The 9,654-nt window shown below is 42.5% G+C and overlaps 1 protein-coding gene across 1 annotated transcript in view; it reads left to right on the top strand.

Annotated features, from left to right (window-relative positions):
- Nucleotides 1–1,034: 1,034 nt before the first annotated feature.
- DPY19L1 (dpy-19 like C-mannosyltransferase 1) overlaps nt 1,035–9,654 on the top strand; it is a 44,866-nt gene continuing 36,246 nt past the window's right edge. The window contains exons 1-5 of the mRNA XM_064704881.1: nt 1,035–1,495; nt 2,372–2,440; nt 7,464–7,488; nt 8,011–8,098; nt 8,731–8,868. Coding sequence (XP_064560951.1) covers nt 1,198–1,495; nt 2,372–2,440; nt 7,464–7,488; nt 8,011–8,098; nt 8,731–8,868 — 618 coding nt within the window. The 5' untranslated portion in view covers nt 1,035–1,197. The remainder of the gene's footprint in view (nt 1,496–2,371; nt 2,441–7,463; nt 7,489–8,010; nt 8,099–8,730; nt 8,869–9,654) is intronic.

Raw genomic sequence — 9,654 nt, 5'->3', positions numbered from 1 at the left:
AAAGATAAAAATAAGAAGAGGTCAGGGAGGAAAGAGTGAAATTGATCTGTTTGGAGAGGCTGCACTTAATGAAGAGGTCTACTCTGCTATATCTAATCAACACTACCAAAAAGTGGTATTTAAATTGTGAGGAATTCCTCACAGAAATCATTAATCTATCCCTATTGGATGAGCCACTGCTTGAGCGCTGTTCTGTGCTGAGCAGGAGAGCACAAGGAGGAGAAACAGCAGCTTTGCTGTAGCTGGGTCTTGTTCCACAGTTGTGCTGTATATTCACAGCTCTTCGAGGAGTAATTAGAGTAGGAGCTTCAGGGATTGCGACTGGGAGCTCCTGAAGATAAGTGCTCTGGAAAAGTCATGAAACACCTTATGTCCCAAGGGGCCGTGAAACAGAGTTTATGTGCAACGGGGCCTTTTAATCCCTGAACCCCAAGCAAGGGTTTGGCTGGATCTGCAGGGTGCTCGTGAGGGGAAAGGCCGCTTTGCAAAGGCAAACCCACAATAAAACTCTGCAAGGAGGAAGAGGGGTGTTTTCTGTGCTGCGGAAGCCCTATAGGACGTAGCAACGACCCACACAAGTTCCCTTCTGGGACTTAAAATTTTGGGCATTTGGGCGGGGGGAGGGGGTGCCGCGCACTTCTGGAGCGGACTCAGTTTAAGCAGACGGTATCACAAAGCTGAACGGAACGGGAAAGGCAAGTGACAGAAACGCCGAGAGGTGTCGGAGGACGAGGCCGCAGCAGCGCGGGGGGCAGGCCCGCCCGCACGGGGACCGACGGCAGAACCGCGGCCGGCCCTCGGGAAGGAGAGGGAAGGAGTGAGCGGGAAGAGCCCCGCTCTCGCCTCCTCTTTCCCCTCCTCCTCCTCCACCTCCCCCTGCTCGCCGGGCTCTGGGGCGGCGCGTCCGTGAGCGGCGGGGCGGAGCGGGGCCCGCGGGAGCCGCTCCCCGCCCCGCCGGCAGCGCCGCCCCCGCCCCCACGTGTCCAGCCGGGCGGAGCGGGCGGCGGCGGCGGCGGCGGAGCGAGGACCGGCCGCCCCCTCGCCCCGTTACTACGAGCCCGCCGGCTGCGGCTCCGCCCCGTGGCCTCCGGGCCCTGCCAGGGGGTGGGGGAAGCTCCTCGCTGAGCACCGCCCCCCTCGGCTCGGCTCCCCTCCCCTCCGGCGCGGCGCCCCGGCCCCGGCGGGGACTATGCGGAGATGGTCGTCCCGAGCCGAGGCAGGAACAAAGAGTCGCCACCGCTCAAGCCCGGGCAGCAGCAACAGCAGCAGCAGCAGTCGCCGGGCGCCAGCCCCAGCCGCGGTCGCCGGCCGCACTCGCCCGGCAAGCAGGGCTCCGGCGGGGCCCGCGCCATGCGGAAGGGAGGCGGCGGCCGGCGGGCAGCCAGGGGCGACCCCCGGGGACCCTACCGGGAGGGGCCCGCGGCGGACGGGGAGCGGGACGTGCTGGGCCGCGGGCCCCTGAGTCTCCTGCGCCTCTGCGGAGAGCGGCTCCGAGGTGAGGCTGCTGCCCCGAACCCTGCCCCCTCTCCGCTCCCTCTGCCCCCGCGGCGATGGGAGCCGGCCCTTCCGCCCGCGGGAAGTGCGGCGGGGCTGAGCGCCGCTTCCCGTCCCTCTTTCCGGCAAGTGGCGGTTCCCTTGCCCCGTGGCACGGGGCGGCTTTTGCCGGGGCAGGGAGCGCCGGGACGTCTCTCCCGGGAAGCAGCGGTCGGGGTCCGGCGGGCGGGAGGGAGGAAGGAGGCGGCGGGCGGTGCCTGGCACTGCCCGGGCAGCGGCGCCGAGGTCGCGCTCCCGCTCTGCCCGGGCCCCTGCTCCCCCGTCACTGCGCGGGGACGGTAAAGAGAGAGAAAAGCTGACGAACCCCACACAGCGATCGGAGAGAAACGGGGGCGAGGGAAGGGGAAAGGGCTTTTTACCACTTCAGCATCCTTTGGGGGAGAAGTGGGGAAGCGTGCTGTTTGTGTAAGTAACTCTTGTTAAAAGAGTCTGTCTGGTGGTGCTGACTATCGCAGCTTGCGGTGCTGGCATGACCAGCTTATTTCTGCTGAAAAGCACGGAGGGTTCAGTATTCTTTAGAAGTCTGACTTTCTGCTTGAGCGAATTTGCCAGTAACATAGCTGTGTAGAAATTCCCTTTTGACAAGTTATTCTGTAAAAGTTATTTCAGAAATTAAAAACCTGATGATTTATATAGTCACCTTAGTAGTCTATCTGTGATGTTTAAACCTTTTATGTGTAGTTATGAACTTGCTGTATGAAATTTCAGCATTTTTGAGGTCAAGATTTTTACATAAAACTAATGTTGCAGAGCTCAGATTTCCTTTTATAGACTCTGTGCTTAAGTGATGCTTAAGGTGCTTGTATTCTTTTGGCAGTATTTATTGTCGACAGAAAGGCCTTCATCACAAAAGCTGATAGCAACATCTGGCTCACTTTCTTTCTGGGTAAGTAGAAGGAAAACATCGAGGGGGGAAAATACTGATCTCTTTACCTTTCTTTCTCTGTAATTGTAAATTGTGTCAAAATGTATTAGGAAATACAGATTTGAAAAGGAAGAAAACATAGCTGATGTTGAAAAGGGACAGGAAATAACTTCCTACCTGGTAACTTTTGGAAAGCTGTTACTGTAGCAGTTGATGGAGGAAAAAAGGATTTTTAGGGAAAAAAAATTCCAGGTATTTACATATTTCTTCTATCTAGTCATTAATTTATAGGGGGAAAAAAAGGCAGCAGCTCTTATTAAGTAATGTAAGAACAATAGCTTGTTCAGTGGAAGAACATACAGTTGTAGAGGGGAGTAAATTTGGATGTTATTATCTTTGGTGATATTTTTGAGTAGATAATGGCATGATTCATGACCAAAGTCTTGAAAAAAACACCTAAAATATTTGCAAAGAGATGCATTCCTAAAGTTAACAAATGTTAGGTAATAGCTTATTTGTCAGCTGCACCATTAGATATACACTAGAAGGTATTTTAATAAAGACTTTCAGGGTATTCCAAAGATGCTGGTACTGTTAATCACATCACCAGTAGTCCTGGCTGCCGGAGGGAGTTTCTTCAGTTTGATGAATTGCATTGCAAAGCTGTAGCAGGGAAACAGCCCTTAGCTTACAAACTAATTAATGAATAAAGTGTTCCTGAATTGCTTTACTTGCATCTGTTTATTCAGCAGTTCGTAGACTCACAGTTACTTAAATGACATAGAAATGCTTTAATGATGGTCAGAATTGAAAGATGCTTTCCTCTGATTGAAATTTGAGAGCAGATTAGGGAGAGAGCTTTATAATTTTTAAATTTGATTTTGTCCATGACACCCAGATAACACATTAAATATTTCAGGAAATTTTTTTTTTCAATTGGAGTAATAGCAAAGTATGTACTAGCATACAGTATTTGCAGTAGCAAAGAATGTACATATACTAAATATGAAATAGTGAGTTTTGATTAAGTTTAGTGGAATTTGAATTTTGTTGTCGCTTTGCTTAAGATTTAAGGCCTGTATTTTAAAAACAGAGGCTCCCACAGCTGGAGCTAGTTTAATTATAGAGTGTGAATTTTTTTCTCTTACAAATTATGTCCCAATTTATGTGCAGCAGTAAAGTTGTCAGACTTTCAAGGATGTTCTTATACAACACTTCCCCCTATTATATTGTTTGGGTTTTTTTTCATAATGACCATTGACTTGAGGCCTTATTCCTGGAGACATCCTTATTATATTGCACAGAATCTCAGAATGCAACAACTTGACTAAGCTGCAGAAGTAGTCAATGCTTGCAGGTTCCTCATTGCTTCCAGTTCTGCTGTATTCCTACTTGGTCATTTTGTGGATATTTGCAAAATATGAATCAGTGTATTGTACCCTTCACATCCTGTTGGATTATAGTGTCTCAGCATTTGTTGTTCTCTTGGTAAATAAAGCCAAAGAATGGCTGTATTCTTCAGTATTTAATTTCCAGAATTAGAATCCTTTTTATATGCCATTCATATTGCTTTTCTTAGAATAACACGCAGACAAAAATAGGAAATCTATCAGATTTTACATAATAACCCTAGTCTGCAAAAATCTTATCATATGCTTTGGTTTTAGGGCTTCTTAGGCTGGGTGAAAAAATGGCATCTGCAAGTTCAAGCACATGGTAGCTGTGTAAGTGTCTGTAGCATTAGGACTGTAGTGTTCCCTTCCTGTCCCCTCCTTCATTCCCTCTCCAGTAAGGACATTAATGAGATCAAAGGGTGGTAATTTGACAGAACTGAGCTGCATGTTTTCCATCAAAAACTGGCTTAATGCAGTCTGTTGAAAAATGCTGATTTGGGCTTAGAGTGGAAGTCTATGAATTAAGCCCATTGTCTCTTGAAATATGAGTAATTAACATTAATTGCTGTGTGATTATGAGAGGTCTTCACTTTGTACTTATAATAGAATGATACTGTGAAAATGTATATGAAATTCTCCAAAATAACTGTGAGTGTATTTACATTTACTGCATTGACTTTCAATAAAGCATTTACTGAAGGGAAGAATCAGATTTAAAGACATTGTTTCTTCTATGAAATAAGTGGTATGTCTGGGTGTGAAATGTAATTTCCATAATAATAGTTAATTTATTTGCATCAATAAAATACTGCATATTTGCCTTATTTGGAATCCTGTGAATTTGAGTTCATGAACAATACTGGTAGCTAAGATGCACTGGACTTTACTGTATATTCTTAACATGTGATCTCTCTTAATTTTTTTTTGTTTGTTTTTTATAGCTGGTGTATGTGCAAATGTATTTCAGTATCTAATCTTACTGGGAATCTTGTGAATGTTGCTGAGAAATAAAATAATGCCTTGTGCACATGTGTAACTATTAGTCAATAAGCAGTAACTAAGAAAGGCATGAGCTGCTCTGTTTCTTTCCATACAATTGCTGCAGAAGATGTTTTTTTTGGTATGGAATATGGTTTGCTGCATTGCTGATAGAGCTAATGTGCTTACCTGGAAATCCGTGTCATATCAATGCCTGCTCTTCTTAAAGAAATTTGCAGCTTTCCATGAGAGCTAATGTAAATGTCCTTAGTATAAAAATACCCCTGCAGCTCCTGAACCTTTCCTAAAACATTTAGTTCTGCTTACACCAAGCAATTTTGGTGATTTTTTTTAAGAAAATATGTAAAAAAGGGGGAGTTCTAAGTGAAAGATTGAGGTCTTCATTTTCTAACTGGAACCCAATTGTCTGGGTCCAGTCTTGTCTTTAAAAGCCTACTTCAAGTGATAGAAGTGGAGCTGTAAAACTCTGAGGGAAGTTTCAGTGTAGTATAGTACCACCTCACCTGCTGTGAGAAGTGTTTAACATGAGGTCAATGTTGTTAAATTGTACCAGCAACTTGTTTAGAAAAATTTTTAGGTAATTGTTTGTATGCTTTTCTTTTTTTGTTTTGTGGTGGTAATTTTTGTCTTGCCCAGCTTCATCTTAGATCTCTTCACTTACAAAACTTAAATTTTAAAATTAGGTCATAATGCAACACACTACAGTTAGGAACCTTGTTGTGACCAGGATAACAAGTACTGGCAGTAGCAGCAGGCAGCACTTCCAGCCTCTGTGTTGGAGGACTATGTGAAATATACATATATATGGAATATATGTTGGGTTTATGTACTAGGGCATGAAGTGTACATTAGGTCCACTCCCATGCCACATAAATTTAGTGGATTTGCAAAGGGTTTTTCTTTCTCTTATCCCTGCTGCTTTTCAAAAACAGACAACTCGAGTCTTATAACATGCAGCCCGAACAAATGTACATTCCCTAATTCTCAGACTATATTCTGCATCAGCATGCAGGTATTGCTGTGTGCTTTACCAGTGTCCAAGCACCTTGATTCCTTCCATGTCTTCCGAGAGGCAGCAGCAGTGTCTGGGTGCCCGAAGGAGGGAAGGTGTGTGCTGGTCAGCACCCTGGAGAGGGACACAGTGCTCAGCACCTCTCTGGCCACAGCTGGGTCCGGGCAGGGAGGGTGATTGTCCTCTCCATTTTCTCTCTGCTCCATACAGCCTATGTGAGTTAGAGGGCTCTTCATTAACAATACAGATTTTTGTGGGTTAAAGACAACTAGTCAGCCAGATCTTTCTCTGGCAGAAAGCCTAGAGGGCACCTGAGACACCTTCAGTCCAGGAGGAGCACTGTGGTCCCTCTAAATGCCTTCCCATTACCCCTCACTCAGGCAGGCTTTGCTTCTGTGGTAGGTTGCATTTGTTGCCAGCATTGCCCAAGCTAAATGGAGTGGTTCCTTCTCTCTCTGGGTCTTGTCATGCTCAAGAGGTCAGAGACCTAGGCTGTTAACTCACTGCTTTATCAGCATTTGTCTCTTCCCTTTGTCCCTCAGACAACCCCCTTTGTTCTGTATCTACATGGTAGCAGTGCAGATAGTCTTCAAATGGAGCCTAATTGTGCGCAGAGTCTATCATTTTTTAGCAATTACAGTTTCAATTAGATTTGTGTTGGTTGTCATGGTCCATTTGGATTCCTCATATTTACAGCACAGTGTGCTCTGTAAATTAAAATTTATTTTATGAGTCCATTAGGGAAGAAAACCAACAAACATGACGAACAAGGGCCAGTCCACTTTGTACATAGGACATAGGAATTCACTGAATCATCATTTAAAGCATGAGGTTTTTAACTTACAAGTTCTCTAGTTCATAGCTGAACTTGAAGCTTCTAACTTGTGCACCTCTCAGCAAAATAATTACCTAGATGGTGGTGAGAGTGTTCATCCTTCCTTTTTCATCATGATGCTGCATCACATGGGAAGCACAAAAGCCTCAGGAGTCCAGCTGCGGCTGGATCTGCTTCAGAAACTTTTTTGCTAAGCTTGTTTTCACCTTAAAGCTTCAAAGTTTGGTCTGTAGCATTTCCATGACATAGCAGATTCTGAAGAAGCTGCCAGACAATCAATACACCAGGAGGTGCAGGGACAGCAGGCTGCAGGTGATAATGGCTGCAGAGTGACCTTAAGCCCTTTCAGCCCACCAGGTTCTGCCTTTGGTGCCCTTGCTTTCACCTAGCACTGCTGCTCGTATGCTCCAGGCCTTAGCATGAGTTACTGAAAATCTGAGCAGGAATTGAGTGAGCAGTCACAGTAGGTGTCATAAAAATTCTAAAAATATTTATGCTTATTAAAAAATGTGTTTAATTCAGTTTTGTTGTCGATAACTGAAATGTGTGCATTAGATGCTGGTGGGTCAGCTTAAGTGATGCAAGATGTAGGTGGAAACATTACCCAGTGCTGAATACCACAGAAAATTTTCTAAGACCTGGCTGTGGAGGTGTAATTCAGATGTTCCCATTCTTCTGTTTGCTGGGGTCTAGAGTACCTTCTGTGCATATCTGAAGTAGTACTGCAATTACTGCAGTGAGCACATTTTCATGTTCAGTTATTTAAATATTTGAGTAACTTTGTACCTTATGTTTCCTTTACAGCTGTTTTCGCAGGAGTCCTACATTGGTAAGGTTAAATTTATTACTTCAGAGTAATATGGTATTTTAAAATAATAAAAATATAATTTTTAGTTATTTTTAGAGAAGACGTTGGGATAATTCATATTTATAACTTTTATCTCAAGACTAAATTATCTTTGAACTGAATAATTCTGTTCTTGTGAAGATGATGTGAAAGGTTTCTTAAGCCTGTTCAGAGAAGAGTGAAGCCTGCTTTTCAGGTGAAAAATTGCTGCTTAATCCTTTAGTGTGTGCACTTTAATTAAAATACATTACAGTTTATATATAATATATAGCATTATAGTATTGTTGCTAATGCCATAATAGAATTTAATAAATGCTCTTTGTTTATTCTTCTTCAATTTGAAATTATCTGAATAGATGAGGATATTGGTATAATATATGAATAAATTACAATAGCAGTTTGTAAGTAAACTTTGGGTATTCATTGAATGTTCTTTGCTATCTATGACTTAGAACATATTCTAAACCTCTTTATTCCATTTTAATTGTTATTATTTTTTGGCAGGTGTCACATAACAACTCTTTTTGAAAATGACCGTCATTTTTCTCACCTGTCAACACTAGAAAGAGAAATGGCTTTTCGCACGGAAATGGTGAGATTATGTTCCAGTGTTTGGAAAACTTTTGTCTGTAATCTGATCATGGGCTTTCCAAAATGTCTTAATAGATTCTGCATAAGTATGCATATTGATCTCTTACAACTATTGTGCATTACTCTTTTATGTGCAAAGTATTTGTGTGACTTGCAGCTGATCCCTATGAATTTATCACTTCACAGTTCACTTAAAATATAATCTAAAAGTATGGCTCTGGAGGACCCAAAATACAAAACTGCAAGTACCTTATATCTTCCTTTCAGTTATAGTCTTCTTATGCCACCTTTTTTGTCTACATATTTTTTCAATTAATATATGTTGGCATATAGATACACACACACACCTTTTATCTGCTTTTATTTTAAGAATTGTAAAGCACTATTTAATGCATAGTTACCAGCCCAAATGAGAGGTTGCCAGGTATGCTATGAAACAAAGTGGAAGGAAACCCACATCACTTGTTTTGGTGGCAGTAACAGAAGAGATTTGAAAAACAGGATAGTCCTCTTCAATAAGTCTGTCCTGCTTGTTATGTTACAAAATTTGTTTAAAAATGAAGCTTGTATGAAGTGGTTCCTGAAAGAGAAGTGGCATCTTTAATTGTAAATAATTAATCTGTTCTCCTGTAGGGTCTTTATTATTCCTACTTCAAGACCATTATTGAGGCACCATCATTTTGGAGTGGAGTAGGTGCCATTATGAATGACAAACTAACTGAATATCCTTTAGTGATTAACACCTTACAAAGGTTCAATCTTTACCCAGAGGTGAGTTATGTTTTAAATATAATCCCTTCTGCAGGTCTTTGGTTGTTTTAGCTTTGACTATAAATTTGTAAAAGTTACTTTGGAAAATGTATTTGTAAAGATACAGTGACTAATGAAGTATTGCTTAAATATTGTATTTCAGTTCCAGATTTCAAATGAGAAAGTTACTTCATACATTATAATCAATTTCCAAACTTCAAGTATTTTCAATTAACTATGAAAGCTTTCTAGATCTCAGTATTTTGTGCCCAAAAGTTGCACTTCCTGCCTTTTTTTGTTCTTTTCCCTGAAAGAAATTAAGTTGCTGACATTATATACTTCAGGAAATCAGATGTATGCAGTATCAGTAGTATGTGACAGTAATGACTGAAGTGATGCAGGTTGCAAGAGATTATTTTGTTTTCCATTTTTTGTAGGACACATGAAACTGACAGAACCAAGCACATCACAGTTCACAGTGGCTGTGAAATCCTTGGGTGGTAATAGTTTACTTAGATGTTGCAGAGGAAATTGCTCCGTGGAGGACTGACTGCTGTTGATTTGTGCATACTTAATGTTAGACTTATTACCTGGTTAGATCACATTCCTACTCTGCTTTTTTGTCAGTAAAAAGAACATGTGTTCAGAATGTGTTCAAAAGAACATGTGTACAGAAATGTTGAGGTTTCTGTCTCTTAGGGTTTTGCCAGTGTGTCTCAAACATTTTGCAAAGGGAAGATTCCTTTGGTTAATGTACATTTCTGTAATTTCATGTGTCAGCAGCAGTTTATTTTTATGAGAGCCAAC

This window comes from Zonotrichia leucophrys, chromosome 2 (genome assembly GCF_028769735.1).
Source record: "Zonotrichia leucophrys gambelii isolate GWCS_2022_RI chromosome 2, RI_Zleu_2.0, whole genome shotgun sequence".
Lineage (NCBI taxonomy): Eukaryota > Metazoa > Chordata > Aves > Passeriformes > Passerellidae > Zonotrichia > Zonotrichia leucophrys.
Note: the sequence above shows the minus strand (reverse complement) of the source record. Positions and strands in the feature narration are given on the sequence as shown.